We start from the raw sequence: 22,406 nt of genomic DNA, 5'->3' as shown, positions 1-22,406 counted from the left end.
AAACTTAATATACTATGTTTTTTAAGAATATGACAGTGGTGAAATAACCGAGATTTCTTGTCATGAACCTTAAGAGAGCTTTTGTACAATGATTCCAGGGGCCTTAATACATGTTTTACATGCCTGTGACCAACTCGTAATGCAGTAACGAAAGTGCGGAAATATCATCGCATTTAGATATAAATTAGATGCATCTATGGTCAAAGAGTTTCTAATATATCTAAAATGTGCTATGTTCATTTTCAACGTGTTACACCCCTACTCGTTTCGTTTGTGACCACAGACACAGTTACTTGTGAAAGACTTCGCCTGAAATGTCATCAAAAGTGAGAAAAGTGTCAAAATGTACACTTTACACACAAACTGACCACCAACCTCAAATTTCAGACGCCATCTTTATTTTTTTAGGCACAGGATTGTGGGATATCAAAGGCAGCAAAGGATCCACCAATACTGCCTTCAAAAATTGATCAGATCAGATCAAATCAGAAGGTATCTCATGAGACAGGATGTGGCACGATCATTGAATTCGTAACATTTAAAAAATATTTTAAAAAGATGCAAAAGTGCAAACTATATAAACAAATGGGCAAACTATGTACATATAGTGCAACGTAATAAGGTGAAATGGTCTATTATTGTTTATATTAAAAATAGATGTGTGTGTTATATTAGCTATGTTAGAAACAAAGAATCATGAAATTAATCATAATTATTTCAATCAATTGACTATTTAATTGTACATCTATTCATTTTGATGGAAGCATTAGAAGTAAAAAAAAAAAAAAAAAAGTAATTATTTGATTCTGCATTAATTGTCATCTAATATTCCAGTTCATCAGCTTCTTGTGTTAAATCTGCTGCTTGGCCTTTCTTTTGAAAAACCCAGACTATAAGAGAAAAAGAAAAGACAACATTATATATTTTGTTGAAGTTCTCTACTTATGAATAATAAACAGGCTGGTGTATTGCACCTTATAGAGGGCGGCTGTGATGAGTGAGATGATCAACAGTCCTCCAATAGCTCCTCCAATGCCCTCTTTTAGGAGGCTGGGTTCTTCATAGACCTCCACCAGAGTGTTCACCTTCACATGCACACAAAGATTTCAGATGGAATATCCAACGCTATCTCAAGTACAATGATAAAGTCTGCTATAAATGCCACTAACAGCTGGAGAATTCTAACAGGCTTTAGTAAAGAATTCCTTACCTTGCAAAGTGCAGAGCTGAGAGAATCAGAGAAGTACGTATATTTGTCCTCATCATAATTCAGAGATGCTGTACTGACCAACTCAAAAGAAGCAGACCTAACCCCGATCTTTAAAGATAATAAATATTGTGAATTAAAATGGCAGATATCTTTTTTTCTAATAAAGATTTCAAGCCCTGTAACTTCAGATACCTGCTCAATCCATCCAGAGCTCACATTGCTAGAGATATTATAGAACTTCCTTTCATTTCTCATCAGATTCACATCACACCTGAACACTGCACACACCGCCACAGAGCAGTTCTGGCAGAAAAACACATTACAGTTTAATTTGACAAGTTATTTACATTTAAAGTAAATCATTTATTCAAAATTTCAACTAAAAAGTTAATAAATAAATAATTAAATGAAAAATTACTCACTAATACATTTTTCTTTTTGAGCACTTTTAGAAAATCACTGGTGGTGGGTTGGTCATCTTCCTCCCTAAAGCAATCTGGAATCTTTTACAAAGAAAAACATATTTGTAACACTTAAAGTGATAGTTCACTCACAGATATTGTTGTCTTCATGCCATTCCAATGTCTTCGGCCATAAAAGTATGTTGTCCAGCTTTGACAGACAATTTAAGTACATAAATATGTACATTTGGACCACAAAAATATGGACTACAATAATGACACAGCATTTGCGATAAAGGTCTTTTGGTTCTTGTTTATTTCTCCTTGAGTCATACTTTGCATATGCTTTTACCTTCAACTTTTTGTCAGCCCAGATGTTCTCAGCTCCCAGTTTTACAGGTACTCTAATGAAAACTGTTAAATTTAGCTCTCTAAACTCATTCTTCACCTTAGATATATAAACAGAAGGAGATTTATTGATACACACAACTGATTTTGTTTCAGTATGGATATGAGGTGAAATAAAGGAAGCATCTTCACCTCCAATATCTGTTTCACTGGTTTTCCCAGATTGTTTTTTCCACTCGTGAAATTTATGTAAATGCTGGAATCTGTATGTCTGTAGGAGAACCACAGAATACAGTAGATGAGGTTATGAATAGAAATTAGAGAAAACGTACTACAGCAAAAAAAAAAAAAAAAAAAAAAAGCACTGACCTCAACAAGGCAACATAGATTGCATGTTTTACACTGATGTTTCTCATTTTTAATAGTTCACTGTTTTCAGAGTGATTCGTATTTCCACTGGAAATGACAGAACATTTTAGTTTGTGCTACTACACGTCAATATAATCAAAATACATCTGACATAGATTACAATTAGCACTGAACATACTACAGACCACTTGACTATAAAAGTAAAAATGAACACCATACCTGGTAACAGATGCACTGAATGTCACCTTTTGGTCAAAATGACTTTCTTTATTAATACCGTAAATAATGTGAAACACGACCTACAAGAATGAGGTAAGAAATAATCATTATACATTGTAAAAAAAAAACAAAGAGGATGCTTAAAAAAAAACTTTCCAATGTGTGTCTATTCATTAGGGTCTAAAAGTCAGCGGTGAGCCAGTGGTTAACTCTCTACCATAGGTCAACTAATTTAGATATAAAACCACTAGTGGTGAAAGGTTTAACCAATCAGAATTTATTGACATTTACAAGGTCAGTGGGAGTCTGAGCTCCACCCCTTAGACACAGAGATTTCAAATCTCTAGCAATGAGATCTAAAGAACCTTTTTCAAATCTCTAGTACTATAGAACCGACAAAGAATCTCAATTCAGATTGACTGATGCATTGACCAATCAAATTGTTCTATAACTGGTGGGTGTGGTCTTTCTGATATGTCATTGCCGAGGTCTTCTAGCAACCCTTGAGTTTCTCAATCAGTCATTAAGGCCACGTTCACACAGCAACAGAACACGGTTGTCAGTAGTTTTTTAGTCCTTAATACGGTTCCGTTCACACACAGTTCGGTTATTTATGGGAGTGACATTCTATAACAGAACTTACACCTGTACATTTTCAGGACTCAAAACCACATTCTCGGAAAACCCACGCTGTGTGAACGGAACCAGACTGGACAACTAGTTGTCCGTCACGTCATACAGTGTGAGACAGCTGTTCTGCGCTGCACAAACGCATCTGTACTATGTGTTGTGGGTTTGTATGTGTGGTTACACTTTCGGTAACATAAAGCAAGAGAGATATGAGCTGTGTGTCATCTGAAGGTTTTAGATCCAGTCACTATTCTCCACTGGACCTGCTTCCATCAGTTTTTCTGTTCAACGCGCAACTCAAATGCTCCACTCTCCACCCAGATATAAAAGCTGCTGTCAGTTAATAAATATTTGACGGATGAACTCGCAGCTCGATTGATAAGACTTCATCTTACCGTTTTTTGAATATGACTTTGATATGACTTTACAGAAACAGCACAGAATCTTTATTCCATTTTACATCATAACATTTGTTTAACGTTTTTCCATGTTTAAAGCAGATTTTAAATCCCAGATTTGGTCTCAGACTTTTGAACCTCACTGCATCTGTTTGTGTGTTTGTTCACATAGATTTCAACTCACAGAAGTGTTTCCTGCGAATAGAGGGTTATTGACAGGACAGGTTATTGTCTCCCCTGCTGAAACTCCTTCCATGCCATCTAAAGAACGGCAATCCACTCTGCCCTGCTCAAACAGGAAAAAATGGGGTTCTTGATCATATACTGTAGCAGCCTACCGTATAATATTTTATTTAGGCTCCGACATCCCTGTAACCCTAAATTGGACAAGGAGTTTGAAAAATGGATAGATATTCCTTAAAGAAAATCATGCACTTTAACTTGTAAAACAATGAACTTGCTGTTTTTAACCCTACATGCCATAAACATCATCTTGCCTTACCACTTCAGGCATAATTCTCCTGTAGAAAAGTCCAAAGGGGTATTTGAGGGTGAAGAGAGTGTTGTATGAGTTTTCTCCTCTGTTCTCTACAAACACTGTCACTTTGAGCTCCTGCATTATCCCAACCTCTATGTTTGTAGATCTGAATTACAGAAGCAAAGGAGACACAGAGTTAAACTGCACCAATTTTAGGGCAAGACTATACGACCATCCGCTAATGGCTGGTGGGTGGAGCGTTAAAGAATTATGTTTGATGACAGTTAAATTAACTTGTGACTTCACCATTAACTTACCCATCAAAGCTGAAGTCCACTTTGAGGTTGTCAACACAAAGGTTGTCTGATCCACAGTTTATCTCATAATTTAACTGTAATATGAGGTTAGAATAAAAATAAGATTTATATATATATATATATATATATATATATATTCCCTTATACGCTCACCGGCCACTTTATTAGGTACACGTGTTCAACTATTCTTTAACACAAATATCTAATCAGCCAATCTCATTGCAGCAACTCAATGCATTTAGGCATGTAGACATGGTCAAGACGATCTGCTGACATTTGAATTAAGCATCAGAATGAGGAAGAGATGTGATTAAAGTTTCTTTGAACGTGGCATGGTTGTTGGTGCCAAATGAGCTAGTCTGAGCAGTGGCGTTTTCTTGCGGAGGCCAAGGGAAGCCAGGCTTCCTCACTTTTTCAGAATATAATCGTCATTTAATAAACACTTTTGTTTTCACAGTTTACGCAATCCTTCTGTCATCTCCTCATCGTCTCTCTTCGTTCATTACTGAGTGTTTTATGATGTGTAAAACAGCGCCCCTATAAAAGTGACATGGTGAATGAGCGTTGAAAACATGGTACTGCACCCTGTGTCTGTGAGGAGGCCAGGCTGAGTTGGCATCCCTTGATAGAAAAAAAAAAGAATGACTAACCAATCAGGTGACGCTATTGTCATGACACTGCTCCCCTGTGATTGGTCAGGACAGTGTCAAGGGAAGCCATGAACTTGTTGGCATCAAGCCAATCACATCACGTTATCATCGTCAATGAATGAATGAATGAAATAGCGGAAGATTTGTGGTTTTGTGCCCATCTTTTTAATTCCTTTATTTATTGACCATACACTCAAAACAAAACAAAGACACATTTAAATGTAAGCCTTACAAACAACCTTTTCACACGTAAGTTTTTCAAGGCGACCGTTATTGATCGTAGTATCACTTTATGGTTCCCATGGAGACGCGTCTTTCATTGCTTGTCACACCGCAGGCACAATAGCGCTGAATGATCAGCTTTTATTTCCTTTTTTTATTCAAAATTTCACAAATTTATTAGCTATAGCAGGATATATCTGATATTCCGTTTGTCAAATATGTGCAAGAGGATGTGTTTTGTTGTTCAAACACCTTTATAACAATCGCGTTAGTTGAGCTGTATGCGCAACATATTTTAGGTAACGTTATCTACGTGCTCAAAGTGTTGGATTTTAACAAGCGTAAGTCCCGGTAAGATGATGGTGGGCGCTCTAATAGTTCATCCAAATAGCAACATATAAATGGTAACGTATGATTTTCTGCCCCCACCCCTTAAAACACACAGCTTAGAGGTTGTGTCTTAATTGGCTTCCTCAGAAATTTTCCCCACGCCACGCCACTGAGTCTGAGTATTTCAGAAACTGCTGGTTTTGTAGGATTGAAAATAATCCAAGATATTTGAAATAAACAAAGACATTTGCTCTACTGTTTTCCACCCCTCTCTCTACCACAAAGACAATTTGGAGTTCCCAAAGGCACAGAGGGGCTGATAGTGATCAAGGCCTCTAGGCCAAGATGTGTGTACTTTGGGGGTCTATGAATTGTCACACCTTTAGTACAATGGGGGAAGTTGTAATTATCTGATTGGTCAGTTTGAACATCTCACATTTGGGGTTTAGTCACATGGTCACGGAAGGGATTAAAGAAGATTGTAACTGTTGCTCTGTCTCTTTTTTATGCTCTGGCTTCTGATTCTCTGGGTCCCTTTCTTGGGGCTCTCTCCCTTTGCCTCCTCTATTCTTTGTCTCTTACTCTCTCTCTCTCTGGTAACATTTTACATATATGCTGGGTAAGATTAATGGTATAAGTTATCATCATCTCACACATCTATTTTGTAACTATTTTAAGTGTAACCATAACCATATTTTGTCATTAAACCTTTTCAATTACAAATAATGTGCTAACTAGTTTTGGTTTTTTATTGACTTTGAAGTGCTACATGTTGCAATACAATATTGTCACTCTCTATAGCAACGCTCTCCCACATATTAAGCTATATTGTTGGGTAGCAGTGGGTGGTAAAAGACAAGAAATGTACAGTTTTCTAGCATCTTGCTAATAACGTTTTAGTCATTCGGCAGTCTTGCAGACCGAACCCCATGCAAGAAATCCACCCTTACAGTCTATTGGGATTTTCATGCACAACCATCTCTAGGGTTGATGCCACAAGTCAAAGGAGAATGGCAGGACTAGTTCGAGCTGATAGAAAGGCAACAGTAACACAAATAACCACTTTTTACATCCGAGGTCTGCAGCATCTCTGAATGAACAACACGTCAAACCTTGAAGCAGACAGGCTACAGCAGCTGAAGACACACCGGTGCCTCTCATGTCAGCTGAGAACAGGAAACTGAGGCTACAATTCACACAGACACACCAAAATTGGACAGTAGAAGACTGAAAAAACTGGTTTGATGATTCTCGATTTCTGCTGCGACATTCAGATGGTAGGGTCCGAATTTGACGTAATCAACATGAAAGCATGGATCCACCCTGCCTTGTATCAATGGTTCAGGCTGCTGGTGGTATAATGATTTGGGGGATATATTATTGGCACACTTTGGGCCCCTTAATACCAATTGAGCACTGTTTAAATGCCACAGCCTGAGTATTGTTGCTGACCATGTCCATCCCTTTATGACCACATTGGACCATCTTCTGATGCTTACTTTCAACAGGATAATGCACCATGTCACAAAGCTCAAATCCTCTCAACCTGCTTTCTTGAACATGACAGTGAATTCACAATACTCAAATGGCCTCCACAGTCCCCAGGTCTAAATCCAATAGAGCAGCGTTGGGATGTGCTGGAACGGGAGATTTGCATCATGGATGTGCAGCTGACAAATCTGCAGCAACTGTGGGATGCTATCATGACAATATGGACCAAATCTCTGATTCCAGCACCTTGTTGAATCTAGGCCACAAAGAATCAAGGCAGATCTGAAGGCAAAAGAGGGTCCTAATAAAGTAGCCGGTGAGTGTATGGTTACTCTCTATACATTATTTCACAGTAGAAACTAATGTTTCACAGTAGGTCTACTACTAATACTGACAACTAATTCTGTCTTGAATAACAGTATGATATAAGTGTAATAGAAATTATAAAGTCTGAGGATATTACCGAAAAGCAACTTCATGAAGGGCTCACTTTATGACAATATAGGTTACCTTTAAATATGTGTCCCTTACCATCCATAATGTAGTGTTCTTTATCCATGGTATGAGAACAGGCTTTAAGTTCTCCAGACTTTGGGAGGGCAGACCCTCAAAAGTGAATATTAATTCATTAAGCAGTGGGTTGAGAGGATCCTCTGTGGACTGCATGGACAAGGTGAACAATTTATTAATTGTTACATACATACACATATGAAACTCTAGCACAAGCTGCAATGAGATTTATGTATGCCTAATCATGCAGCAGCAGCAAATTTTACAATCTCACAGCAGTGTGTCTGTGTATCTATTGCCAGTAGCAAGTCCATAGCAACAGCAGCAGCGTAGCAGTTTTAGTCCGCCATGACCAAATACATTAACATTGTCATATCCATAAATCCATTAACATGCTAAAACTATTCAAAGTTGTTAGAAATGGCTTGTTTGCTGCTACAAAGGGACTAATGCATGACTTACCTCTATAAGGAAAGGATGGTCTTTGCACACCTCCTCTAGTGTAACATTTACAACATTACTGAGGACATTATTTTTGGGTAAGAAGTATGCACGGTGGTTATATCGCGTGGCATCCAGCTTTAACGTATAGTTAATACTTGCAGCCAAATCTGGAAATGGCATTGAATAACATTTTATGATATTTGTATTCAAATTATTTATTGAAAATAACAAAGTCTGCCATAAAATTTGGGGGAACCTGTTATAGCATGTTTGTATCCACTCATTTTGAAGCACACTGTCAAGGTGTTTTCCAGTGGCCTGGTGCTGTTTGCTTCAATGGTTGAAATTTTGGATGGGCTGTAGGTTACTTTCACATCCACAGACACTATTGGTCTGGACCTGGATGATGTAGGAAAATACACATTTGCGAAACATAACGAATGAATGGATCAGAGTGGACCATGAGCTCTGTATGTTACTGTTTGTGAATTTATTGGATGTTTACTATTATTAATCAGTTCATTTTATTAGATTGGAATGTATGTGTAAATACACTCTTAAAAATAAAGGTTCTTTATTAGCATTGATGGTTCCATGTAGAAACATTCATGAAATCTTCCAAATACACAAAAGGTTCTTTATAAGTTTTTTTGGGATATTTAAAATGTTATTTACACTAAGAAAAATAATGGTTCCCTTTCGTTCAGGGAACGGAGACGTGTCGTCGGGGGAGTTCCCTGAACTCAGGGAACGAGGGTTACATACGTAACCGAGACGTTCTTTTATGAACTGTTTACTGAAAGATTCTTTAGGCAAGGTTTTTTTATGGCATCGCTGATTTTTGAGAGTGTGTACTGAAGTTACAGGAAGTACTGTACCTAAGAAGCAAAACGGCTCCTTTTGATCCAACAGCAATGTCGGGTAGACTGTCTCCATTGTGATCTAGGGAGGACTGACTAAGAGCAAGTCCAAAAAACTGTAAACCTGAGCGCACAGCTGATCCAGTAATTCTCTAACGTAACACAAAGAATAAGAGAAAGTGGAACTGTTTTAGGAAAAAAGCAAGCCAAAGGTCATAAAAAAACATAAAAAACTATATAAGTGGCAGTCCACAAAAGGTTACAACGCTAGGTACTTAAATTGGCAGACCTGTGAATATTTGGGATTTATTTCATCTATTCCGCCATTGAAGATGTAGATGCTGCCTTGTCCATCCTCCTCTAAAGGAGCTCCAACCACCACATCCATGAACCCATCACCATTCAGATCTGCTGGACTGGCCAGAGAAGAGCCAAACCGACCCCTCTGACCTGCCATGCCCTCCAGCACCTCAGAAAAAGTGAAGTATGGCTGCAAAACCAGAAAAAGCCCAAAACTTTTAATAGACAAAATAAAGTCTAAAGGAATCTGGAATTTAGAATCTGGAATTGATATTTTAACCTACCTGCCGAGAATAAAAGTACACAAAAACTCTGCCTTCAGAATGGTAGTCTATATACGTTGGTGCAGATATTAATAGAAGATCTGTTTTTGTGTCAGAGTTCAGATCAACCACACAGACCTCAGCCCCAAAGTATGAACCAATCTGAGACTGTGAAAAAATAAAAAATAAAAGGTCTCTTCAGAATTAAATCCTATGCCTAATATGCTATAAGAACACCTGATAATAGTACAACAAAATGCAACGGCCAATACATTGCAAAATAGACAAAACTGAGTTAAGATTCAAGTACCTTTATCAAACAAATTAAACAAATATGACACTGGTGAAATGTTCATCTACCTTGGGTGACTCCACCAGCAGGTTTGTTTTGTTAACTCCAATTATTGAAATGCTCACTTGTCCTTTATGCCTGTATCTTGGTGCTCCCAGAATCACAAACTTTTTTTTAGACCGTGTTGCTACTGTCATTGAATAACCTTTTAAAAAACATTAGATAATCAAATCTTTAAAGAAATAGTGCACTCAAAAAAAGAAAAAAGATAACAGCCATAATTTACTCACCATCAGACAACCACTGGTCACAACATGTTTTCATTATATGGAAAAAGGAACTAAGATATCCCTTAGAATATACTTGTTTGTATTGATATGGGCTTGGAAGTGAGTAATTCTTTTGGGTGAACTACAGTATCCTTTTATTTAGATTGTAGATGACCTCAATAAATGTATGGTCATTGGTCAATTTGATGTATTTGTAGTCTGTGTTTGAGCAAGGTCTTACCTAAGTAACTATCTTGCTCACTTCCCACATGGAAGTCTGATGACTGGTCATTTTGATACTGTTCTTGATATCCGCCCTTCCCTTGGAAAGCTCCCACAGAACTCATGATCAGGCTTACCTAAATAAAGAGGTTTGTATTTGTATTGTTTTCCCTTTTTTACCTCCCTCGCATCATGTGACACTGAAGACTAAAATAATGATGCTGAAAATTAAATAAATTGTATTTATTAAAATATTAAAACATAAAACAATTATTTTAGATTGTAATAATATTTCAAAATATTATTGTTTTACTATATTTTGATCAAATAAGTGCAGCTTTGGTGAGCAGAAGAGATTTCTTTCAAAAATATTTTAAAAATCTTAATTATTTCAAACTCTTGTTGACCTATCCAATAACATTGAACTATTACATGCAATCTATGTTTATATTTAAATAATTTTCACTCTTGAATCTCAGGTGAGTGATACTTAGTATCCATTGCATTGTTGGCTGCCTAAATGATTGCTTAAATGAAAAGCTTTTTAGTTACATTCGATGTAAACACTGCACTAAATCCATCTTGTGCAAACTCCATTGTAGCAGAATCACCAGTGGACTGGACTCCTGGAAGAAAATACATTATTACATTAAATAATAATAATAATAATAAAAAGAAGAAGAAGAAGAAGAAGAAGTGAAATCACAATGCTTTTATAATGAATTTCAGCTTGGCTGTAATTTGGTCATGGCAAATGCAAGCATAGCAAGTCTATTTTGTTCAGCACTCTTGTAACACTAATTTTCCAATTAAATTTCATCAACAATTTTCTCATTTGTTTTGCTCTTATCAGTAAACACACCTTCGATTGCAATGTTCTCTTCCAGTTGTTCACGGATACTGTCCAATGCGTTGAAGTCAGTCACGTTAAACACATGTTCAGCAACAGGAGCAGATGCAATAATTTCTAACTGTTGCTTTGTGCGGGGATCATCAAAGGCTTCACCGATCTTTGACAATTGAAAAGACAAGACAGTCATTTTAGGGCCATTTAAACATTTCATCTTATTATACCTTGTTTAGTATGGTGCAAAGATAAAGGATAAAACATTTAAAAATCATCTGAAGATTAAACTTTCTTGACTGATTAGTTAACCCCAAAACAACATCTTTGTCATCATTTACTCTGACATTGTGAACGCTGTAATGGTCACTGTTAATGAATTGGGACTAGAGTTTCAAGCTTATAATATTATAAAATTAACCAAGTTTTGGTAATGCTTTACAATAAAGTTGAAACGTGTATATTCTGTTTTGGTTTGGTTCTTTTCTGTTTCTGTTCCATGCTTGTGTATGTTGACCTAGTTTCTTTGTGTGTGCCAGTTAGGCAAATTAATTTCACCTGTTTTTAATTAATTGTATCCAGCTGCACACTGGTGGCGGTTGAGGAGAGATTCCCTGATATGATTATTTCACGAGTTCACATGTTAATGAAATCTGATATAAAATTTATAATGCGTATTTGGCTTGCTGTCCGGGGGGAGGGCTCCGAGCTCGGAATTCGGGCCGACCCCAGAGTACTCCCCCCTATGAATGTATAGATCGTAGGTATCTATGAGTAGACCCAGCCGAATGTGAGGTGATGGGGTGGTGGCGGGATGCTGAGAAATTTGTCATGAGACAGGAGGTAAGGGAAGGCTTTATTTATTCTGGCTTCTTCTTGTGCTGATTGGATGATTACCTGAACATGCTCCTCCCGAACTTTGTTACATAAAACTTCATAAAGTGCTTTGGGTGTACAGTAGTACATATGAAAGCGCCATATAAATGCCATTCATTCATTCATTCAATTGATTGGTTTGGTGTGTCTGTTTACAGTAAGCTCTGTGTTTACTTAAGTTCTTCGGCAGTTCTCGTTTCGTTATGCTTGGCTGTTCTTTTCATGTTTTCTAGTGCCCTGAGTTCTTAGTTTTAATAAAAGTTAAGATTGTTTACCCCTCATTTACTGCAACCCAACTGTGACAGAAGAACTGACCTCAAAATGGATACAGCAGCGAAAAGAATCATCCTCCTCTCGCAGGGGAGCTAGTCCCTAGAGAGGCATAGACTGGAATTTCTGGACCTTTGCCATCGCGTCTCATATGATTACGACTGCCAGAGTGTGCTTTTCCGGACAAGCCTCAATGTGGAGATGAGAGCGTGCTTGCCCGGAAACTATTGACAACGTGGAGTGGGTACTCCTCTCCAACGGTTCCCCATTCACAATCTGAGAGACTGAGGAGGAAAACAGTGTGCTAGCCACTGCCACCACCCCAGCGACGGACAAACCTGAGCCTACCACAGATGTGGAGTCCAAGAATGCCGCGATACCAGTGCCAAAGCGGATGCCTGAGTGAGAAATCGTCCTGGAGCCTGAGCCCGAAGAAACATCTGACAAGATGTGTGAGCCGGCCACATCATCAGTCCCTGAAGGTATTTTGGTGGAGGGGATGGAGTGGAGCCCTACCCTCTCTACTGCGGCAGAGAAAGAGCTGCTAATAGGCTACGTGCACAAGCGTCGTGACGAACTTCCGCTATTGTCAGAAGTCGGCATATCAGTTTCCGGTTTACGACTGTCTATATCGGCATCCGCTGTAAACGAACAAGATGAGTGCTGCTGTTGTAGGCTACGAAACAAAGAGTTATAATGTGCGTGACACATCTAAGTTTATAAGAACTGTAGGTGGATCTAACGCCCGTTTCACACATACTCCGTGTGCAGTGTGTGTGTGGTGCAGGCGCTATTGTGCTTCACATATGATGCGTTTGCAGTGAATAACTGATTCACGGCTGTACCACAAACACTTACTTACCATTTTTATTTCAAATCCAGAAGTTACGCTGCAACTTTTATTTAAAAAAAAAAGTTTTGTCGGCATTGCGTTTCTCTTTGTACACATATACACTCTTTAATGGACGCATGCACGTTTAAACACAATTTAAACAACGTAGGCCTATTATTCCATGCATTACTTATATTAAATTGCTCAAGCAAGTGGTCAAATATTTAACTGTAAATTGACAAAAACAGCCGACTCTCATGCCTTTTCTTTTGCATTTAAATTTAATCGAATGAGACGAGTGTTGTTCATAATGTCGCCTTGCTGAAGTAAATTGTAGTTTTCCTTGCTTTACCCCGGTCTTCTAAAAGTAAAAAGATGACTGTGAAAAATAGTAGTATATAATTAAATGCATTTATGGTGAGATTACTACATTTTATTTAATTAAACGCATTTATGGTGAAATAATACATTTTCAGGTCAATCTTTGTTCATTTTGACCACACGAAACATGCGCTGTCACTTTAATTCAGCGTTTGCAGCACAGCAAAAATAGACTCGGTGCGGAAACGATCTCTGATCTCTAAACTACAATTTACTTCAACAAGGCGACATAATGAACAACACTCGTCTCATTCGTGGAGGTGGAAAAACAAGTTCTTTGTGACATGCAAGATTTATTTTATTAAAATTTAAATGCAAAAGAAAAGGCATGAGAGTCGGCTGTTTTTGTCAATTTACAGTTAAATATTTGACCACTTGCTTGAGCAATTTAATATAAGTAATGCATGGAATAATAGGCCTACGTTGTTTAAATTGTGTTTAAACGTGCATGCGTTCATTAAAGAGTGTATATGTGTACAAAGAGAATCGCAATGCTGACAAAACTTTTTTTGCAGCATAACTTCTGGATTTGAAATAAAAATAGTAAGTAAGTGTTTGTGGTACAGCCGTGAATCAGTCATTCACTGCAAACGCATCATATGTGAAGCACTATAGCGCGTGCTGCTCCTGCACCACACACACACACGGAGTATGTGTGAAACGGGCGTTAGATCCACCTACAGTTCTTATAAACTTAGATGTGTCACGCACATTATAACTCTTTGTTTCGTACAACAGCAGCACTCATCTTGCATAGCGGATGCCGATGAAGACAGTCGTAAACCGGAAACTGATATGCCGACTTCTGACAATAGCGGAAGTTCGTCACGACGCTTGTGCACGTAGCCTATTGACTTTGCAAGTGAGTGTGCAACACCTGTTTCCCCGTGCACTGAGCCTGTGTTGTCACCGAGTCGAGTCTGCCTTATAAGAATTGTATGCCTGTTCTGTGTTAGTCAAGAGGGTCGTTCAGAAGATACCTTCCTGTTCTGTGTCAGCCAAGAGTGTCATTCACGAGAGATTTGTCTGTTCTGTGTCTTCCTAAAGAGTTAATTGTGAAATTCCTGTCTGCACTTCCCAGTCTTTATGTCCTGCCTGCATTGTCTTCTCTGCACTGCCCTTCAGCTTTAACATTATGTTAGCCAGTTCAGCCCTGGAGTGTCGACCACAGCTCTGCCCAGGACCTCCGGGCCTGTAACTCTGCCTCGGCCTGTCGAGCAGTCGGTGCCACCTTGGCTTCTCGCCCTTCTCGGCTCCACCTGGGACCTTTGTCCCTGCAACTCCAGTGGGGTTCTTCGTCCCTCTGTCTCCACCTTGGTCAGTTGTCACTCTATCATCGCCATGGACTTCCGGACCTTCGGCTGCACCTCATCCCTCCACCCTTATGGGTCTTGCGGGCTCCTCCTTCTCTCCAGCTCCACCTTGGTCTTAGGTTGCTCCGCTTTCTCCTCAGTCCTCCAGAGCCCTGGCTCTGCCCCGGTTGCTCATCACTGCGGCTCCGTCCTGCCCTCCAGGACCTTCGATGTCGCCGGTCCCGTCAACTCTTCAGCTTCGCCCCGGGTCTCCACTACCATCGGATCCATCTGTCAAGCCTCCTCCATGACGACTCCTTACAACTCCGCTATGGGCCTGCATCCTGGCCCTTCTGCTGGGGATTCCACCCTGGCTCCTCCCACCTTCATCTCTACCCTGGCCCTGCCTATCCCATATCCCCGCTCTCCGTCTCCCACTTAAGCCCTAAACCTCCCTGCTCAGTTGGACAATTTTTACGGCACAGGGCTGCGCCTTCCAGGAGGGGGGGAGTAATGTGACGTGAATATTCCTAAGTTCACCTGTTATTCTTTTCGTTGATTGGTTTGCTCTGTCTATTTAAGCTCTGTGTTTCATTCAGTTCTTTGTCACTTCTCGTTGCGTTATGTTTGGTTGTTCTGTTCATGTTTCCTAGTGCCCTAAGTTCTTGGTCAACATTTTATATTATTAAATGGAACTGAGCTATAATGAACTAACATGAACAAAGATTAATAAATAATGTAACAAACGTATTGCTCATTGTTATAATGTTAGGTGAACCGTTAATGTTAAGTATAATTGGACCTTCTTGTAATACACAAGTATTTTGTACTGGATCAACAGATTCATTGAAAAGACCTGACTTAAAAGAGTGATTTGTTGACAAAATGCATGGATCTTACCCCAACAGCAAATCGGATGATATTCTTCTTTTCTGCCTTTTCAACAGCACCTCTGAGATGAGGTTCATCATTTGATCTACCATCAGTGATAACAATTAAGATTTTAATTGCTGATTGCCTCACCCCTCCTTCAGTTATGAAGAGCTCATCCCTGTACATTGAAAATAAGAAAAGCATTTGAAGATGACAAATCAGGATTGCTATTATAAGTTACATATGCATACACAAAGTTGTAAATAAAACAGTATTTTCTTATAAAAAGTACTGTAGCAATCTATTTCAGTCTTTCTACTTCAAAATTTCACATTTAATTCAATGTATTACTTGCTGTTTCTTTGCAATTAATTGTAAAATGTACTAGCAATTTCTAGTTGAAAACTGTTTCTACACCAAATGTTTTTTTGTTTGTTTTTTTCAGTGTACAGCAGAGGTAAAGTTGTTTATGCACTATACTGTATTTCTTATAGGTATTGCCGCTTCAAACTCAGAAACGCAATACTGTTTTTCTCTCCAAACCACCCAAACATCCCCTTAATGTGCTTATATTTGAACACAGAAAAGAACAGTTGTAATCGAAATTAAGTCATTAAAAGTTGCATATTTGCGGAAACCACTTGAACCATTTGTTGTGTTGAGCTATTTCAATTACTTTTGTTTGATTTGTTCATTGCAAACAGCTGAAAGTCTGTAAATTGTGCCATGCAAATAAACCGGATTTGCAATGGGGGTGGAATAATTTCGATTACAACTGTAAATGTTAGATTTGAAAATGAACTTTGCACTAATACATTTTGAAGAGGAATTTTGAGATACTAGAATGCTGATGACATTAGGGGTGTCGTACATAAGTTTATTTATAGCCTTCGCAGTGTAGGTCCATCCTTCTTGCTGTTTTATCTCTCCTATTCTTGTCCTCCATGAATTAATGTCTTTAACTGTTTCAAACTTGGAGTGAATTTCATAACCAGTGGAGAACTGGGCAACAGCAAACTAAAAGACAAGAAAACATTCACACATGTCAGTCCTGTTCCTGTCTAAACTGGTGGTTGGCTGCAATGTGAACCACACTTTATGGGTCTCTAAAGGCCTTCTGAAATAATCAAAACATATAATCATACCTGAGAATTGCACTTTGAAAAACTCTGAATTATGGTTAAAACAAAAGTTTTCATTTTAATGAAATCTGGGCCTTCTACGCTCGCAGAGCCGTCCATTAGAAAAGCAATATCTATTTCTAGAGGGCAGCCTGTGAATGAGGAGTTTAGCATATGATTAGATTATCGAAAAAGCAATAGAAAAGGACAGGGATTTAGGTACTTTTTCATTTGACTTACTTCTCAAAGCACTTGGTATCGGTGCACTCACTACATTGTTTCCACTGATAGTAAAGCACATACCATTAAGGGTAGTAATTGTTTTGCAGTCCTTAGGAATGGTTGAACCACAAACCTGAGGGAGAGTACGAGTTTTTAATTTTATCGATACGCACATCAAACACTGAAGTATTTATGAAGCCATTTTCCCTGTTCTGCGAAGATCAATATATACAATTAATATAAGCATAAACTAAAGGGGCTATATGTAAGAATTTTCATTTAATAATTACTTTTTTTATTGCTAATGTGTAAAGAGCTTGTAACGAAACGCTTCTCTGGCAGCTATTTCAGTCATGCAAGTGCAGCTCCTATATCTTGGAATGGGGAAACATCAAATCCTCCAAAGTTGTTCACCAAGCTTACGATTAAATTTCATATTTGAAATTACCAGTGAAATCTTACAACAACTGTCTCATAAATGTTGTTCATTATGCTCAAATAGCGTTAAGAAGCTTATTTTTCAGGCTAGACCAGCCAATGCGCATGTGCAGTCCTAAGCACGTGACTCATAACAATGACCGTTTCTATAGCATACAGAGCTACTAACGGCAGCTGCAGTACCGACTTTATCAATCTGCAATCGAGTCTTTTGTTTATATTGCGTGTTGCACTTTTTCCATTAGTAATATGAGTGCACCATCTTTGTATATCTAAATACTTTACTTCAGTTCAGCTTATCGCTAAAAACAAGGGTTTTGGAATTCTACACATAGCCCCATAAGTATTTAAATCATATTAATTGTAATATTCTCAGCCTAACATTAGCCTAAAAAATCTGTATAGTGTATATGTGTTGTTTTTTCGTGTCAGGATGAGCATATCACTTACCACTGAATTAGAAGATTGTGTGTCCTTAGTCATAAAAAGCCCAAGAGACATGTTAACAGCTTCAGAAGGCACTTTCATTGCATAGATAAAATCGGTTAGATTTTACATGTCAAATCAGACTTATTATGTGTAAAATGTGTGATATGAAAAGTTAAATACCATTAATTGTCACCGGCAGGCAAGTTTCCTGTGAAATGGCACAACTATAAACTTGTCCTCTTGCATCGCTGCTGTATTGTACTAAAGGATCACTCACAAGCAAACTACGGAAAAAGAAAGAAAAAACATGTGTTAGGTTTCAAATATATTTAATGTTTAAATTGCATTGGGTTGATTTAAATCAATTTAACAATCAAACCTCCCAAGCTATATATATACATAATCTGTGTTTCTCTCACCTAGATGTATCTCTCTGTATGACTCTGTAGCCAAAGCCAACATCATTATTTCTTGTGAAGTATTTCCAGGTCACAGGGTCAATGTTGAACATCAGCACTGACTGAAATGCTAAATGATGCAAATTAAGACCAGTCAGCTTAGACTGCCAATGTTTTAAAAAACAAATACATATGATTATTTGGTCTCCTTGTCCTGTTTTTCAGTAATATCTCAACATTTTTAAGCTAAACAAATCAATTGGCTGAGAAAAGGGAAGTAGCTGCAGAGGAGAGACGCCAGCAGGCTGCATTTCACTAGAGCTTTCTGGCACTTTTCGCTAAACTTGTGGAGGGGAAACAACCCCTTACCCAACCTATACTATATTGTTTTCCCAATGTGTGTGTTCCAAATTATTATATCAGTAGGATGTCAGTAAAATAAACATTCAGATTTTAGTTTCTCAAAGAAAGTGTTTGTTTGTTCTCATATCTTTTTAGATAACTGATATCAATCTGACAGATCTGTTAAACAGTTGTGCATTTCAAACACCCCAAACCAAAGCTCACAAAAAGAGACGTTTACAGTGGGTTTAGAAATACAAGACGGATTTTTAATTAGGTTTATTCACTGATGAATGCTGTACTACAATGGATGGTCTAAATGGATGGACAGTTAAATAATCTCTATTCAGTTTTCACAAAATATTAGTTATTTTCATGCATTTTGAAAGCGATTGCACCATGCTTTTCATTTCCAGAAAGATCTTTCATCCTCCCCATATTGCATGAGAGCTGTGACTTGCGTAATTATGCAGAACAACCTCTTTAAATATAGGTTCCCTTTTAAATGGGAATTTTACAGTTTGTTTGTTTTATTTGTCATATCTTTTTAGATATATGTTATTTCAGAGCTTTTCACACTTTTTGATGCCCAGGATTTCGATCCCCAAATATAATCCTTTTCATGTACAAACAATTATTTATTCGGTTTGAAAAAATATTAAGTGTGATCTTTGGGGCTGTGAATATTTTAATTGATTCATCTTACTATTTAAATTATTAATCATAATAAATCATTTTAGGTGCAAATAATTATCCTGTCCTAGTGGTTTTATAAAGAAAACATGTTGTTTGATTAACTGGCATTGGAAACAAACAGAAAAAGACTGTTTGGCTTCTCAGATGACAGAATGAAAGAGAGAGGCGAAGAGGAAGACTGGTAACTCAGATAAGGAAGTTGCCAAACCAATGCTGTGAAATAAGTTTCTAGTAAATGTGACTTAGAATTTTTTACTGAGAATGTTTTAATATGCTATTTTCAGATACTTAATCATGACTTTCCGACTGTGAATACAACAAGCATGTGTATTGATAAACATTTGGCTGCTCTAAACTCACTATACAGCGCCATCTTGAAATGATCAACAAAGGAGAGAGTTTAAATGAAAGTCAATGGAGAAGATGCATCAGCGCACTGAATAAACTGATTGTCAGGGTGCTAATCTTTAACACATGTGGCAAGCGGGGCAGGGCCGATAGCTGTGGGAACGGAGCAAGTCCGATGACACGAGTGTTAATGAGTCACTGTGGTCTCGAGTCCCACAGAAGGATAAAACGAGGAGTGGCGACAGAGGAAGACGAGAGAGGACCAGGCCTGGACTTTATGTTGGTGCTTTATTTTAGTTTATGTGGCAGTCATCCGAGAGGTACTGCCGCCTTAATTTCATTTTGTTGTTTATTTTAGAATTAAAGTTATGTTCAATGTTTGCCGTTCCCCGCCTCTTTCTTCCCTCATCAACAAACTTTGTTACATTGGTGCTGAAACACAGGAGGGACGCACTCATTATCACTCGTGCTACCGGCCTTGCTCCGGTCCCCTCTTGACCTGCAAACATCATGTTTGCAATGACATATTCATTTTCTAGGAAATTTAATTTGGGATTACTAATTTATATTACTAATTATATTACTAATTTGGGATTAATCTTGCAAAAATCGGATGGGAAAGACGGTTGGTGCCTGTTGCAAACTAATTATAGTTAGCGACTTTTGGCAAGAGAGACCATTGGTAAATGTCACCTATACAGATATCAATACAGCTCCATGTAGATCTGCAGCCACTGCATCAGACTGAGAACATGGACGACTTGTGCTGGTGAACAACCATCTACTGTTTACGCACACACAAAAGAAATGTATTTGAAATATATTTTCAGAATATATTTTTGGAATATATGCAAATATTTGAAATTGGCCCAATAAATATATTTTAGTTAAATATATGTAAATAGTTTCATTTGAAATGTAAAAAGTTAACATTTTCACAAACAAACAACACATTCTCAGTTTCTTTTTTAGATAGACCACTTAATCCATGGATGTGGGCATGGGAGAGCAGTGCTCTACCACTTCCCCCGCCCACATTTTTCCTAATGGTCAGGGAACGAACCAGCAACCCTTCGGTTACAAGCCCGAAGCCCTAACCAGTAAGCCACGGCTGCCCCTTTACTGACTTATTGGCCTAAAATGACCATTTTACGTAGGAAATAACACACAGAATGCAGAGTTTTTTCCCCTATTTTTACAGAATTGAATACAGTTATTTAATATCTCTATGTAAAGCACTTTGAATTGCCATTGTGTATGAAATGTGCTATATAAATAAACTTGCCTTGCCAAACTTGCCTAATAGTGTGTGTATGCAGTGTTAGACACTGAGTTCTATCTATTGTTTAAGTGCACTTCACTGTTGGAGTGTCACTGTTATACTTGCATCATAAATATTGTGCATATTTTCAATATTTAAATGACTTCAGGAAAGATGTCAAATAAAACAATAAATCTAATAATTGCACTTAGTGTTACAGTAGGTACGTGCCACCTAATATGGCCTAATAGTCCTAGGAAAGCAACTATCTGTCATTTTACATTGCAGTCATTTAAATGTAAGTACAGTATTTATTATAGCTGTGTGTCATAATACAGTAGTGAAATATGGTAGCCGGATATTTATAGTATGTGTATAGGGGAAAAGGTAGAGGAATTACTATGATCAAAATACATTTTCGACCCTTCTTTAGCAAGCTAAACATTTTATGACCATATATTTTGTCATATATTTTACATTACATGTTATACATGTAAATATATTTCACACTTAACATCATATATTTTGTTATATTTCAGAATATATTTCAAAATGATAAATATAAGTGGCCAACAATGCAAATATATTTCAATGTATTTGGAATATATGCCACATATATTTTTGACACTTTAAAATATATTTCAATATTTTTTTTTTTCTGTATGGGTGGTCAGCACTTTTTGTCCCTATTTATGGGTGTTTTTCTTTGTCTCAGAAAGGTACTAAATTGCAAGCCCACATCTTCATGGCTAATAAAGAGCTCACTCGCACACCCTGCTCTACACATCACCAAATTTGAAGCAGTCTTTCACCTCATTTTTAACGAATAAATGTTATCAAAACTACATTCAACCCTTAATTTATTTCGAATTTTAACGACACATTATACATTTTGATTATTCATATTTCCACAACAGACGCTCCCGTATACTTGTGCAGTTTCATGACAATTTGAAAAATCTTGATGAACATCAAAACAGGCATACTGTTTCACTGTTTGATCTTACCACAAAACAGGTACAACCAGGTGCAGAAATCCCAATCCATGGTCATATCAGGGTCACGAGACAGGGATGGTAGGAATGGTGCCAACTGCCTGATATATGCAAAGCAAACATAGCACAAGAATATTTATTGAGAAAGATGCCTATGACTAAGGAGGAACAGCAAATATCGCAGATGATGTGTACATAACGGATCTGAGCAAAGCAAAGATAAAAATCAAAGATTACAATGAACCAGGAAATGACCTTAAACTTCAAGAAATAGTTTATTTAAGCAATACCGATATCAATACCACACGAGCAAGAGTGTTGATGTTCTGAATGTGTTCTTAGACTGCGGTGTCACGACGTGTGACGATATTCAACAACATGGCTGCGACTCTGTAATGTTGCTTTTATGCAACAGTACAATAAACAAGAAGTTAATATTGAACAACTTACATTGTAAATACACTAAATTGCTCCAAATGGGACCAAAGAAAAATAAACGTTGCGCATATCCGAGCAACTTCTATTCCTGAATGGCTCTGTTTAAATGAATCAGTTGAATGAATGA

At 37.7% G+C, this 22,406-nt stretch overlaps 1 protein-coding gene across 2 annotated transcripts; it reads right to left on the bottom strand.

The window, feature by feature from the left end:
* Nucleotides 1-377: 377 nt before the first annotated feature.
* Nucleotides 378-21,973, bottom strand: LOC311306188 (integrin alpha-X). Of its 2 annotated transcripts, XM_084434452.1 has the most exons (30): nucleotides 21,854-21,973; nucleotides 18,221-18,329; nucleotides 17,982-18,085; nucleotides 17,823-17,893; nucleotides 16,953-17,067; nucleotides 16,737-16,864; nucleotides 16,463-16,608; nucleotides 15,619-15,769; nucleotides 11,086-11,233; nucleotides 10,776-10,849; nucleotides 10,243-10,360; nucleotides 9,801-9,937; nucleotides 9,462-9,608; nucleotides 9,167-9,367; nucleotides 8,896-9,029; nucleotides 8,274-8,416; nucleotides 8,036-8,184; nucleotides 7,595-7,723; nucleotides 4,371-4,444; nucleotides 4,078-4,219; nucleotides 3,760-3,861; nucleotides 2,548-2,627; nucleotides 2,329-2,415; nucleotides 2,152-2,230; nucleotides 1,964-2,059; nucleotides 1,633-1,713; nucleotides 1,403-1,513; nucleotides 1,211-1,318; nucleotides 975-1,085; nucleotides 378-890 (listed from the first exon to the last, which is right to left on the bottom strand). In XM_084434452.1, exons 1-30 carry the CDS (start codon nucleotides 21,897-21,899, stop codon nucleotides 852-854), a joined length of 3,360 nt encoding a protein of 1,119 aa, XP_084290578.1. In that variant the 5' UTR covers nucleotides 21,900-21,973; the 3' UTR covers nucleotides 378-851. The 2 variants fall into 2 exon arrangements, with proteins under 2 accessions (XP_084290578.1, XP_084290579.1); XM_084434453.1 differs by lacking the exons at nucleotides 18,221-18,329; nucleotides 21,854-21,973 and having other exon boundaries at nucleotides 17,823-17,846.
* Between the last annotated feature and the right edge of the window lie 433 nt (nucleotides 21,974-22,406).

The sequence above is a fragment of the Rutilus rutilus genome (assembly GCF_951802725.1).
Source record: "Rutilus rutilus genome assembly, chromosome: 16".
In the NCBI taxonomy this organism is placed as follows: Eukaryota; Metazoa; Chordata; class Actinopteri; order Cypriniformes; family Leuciscidae; genus Rutilus; species Rutilus rutilus.
Note: the sequence above shows the minus strand (reverse complement) of the source record. Positions and strands in the feature narration are given on the sequence as shown.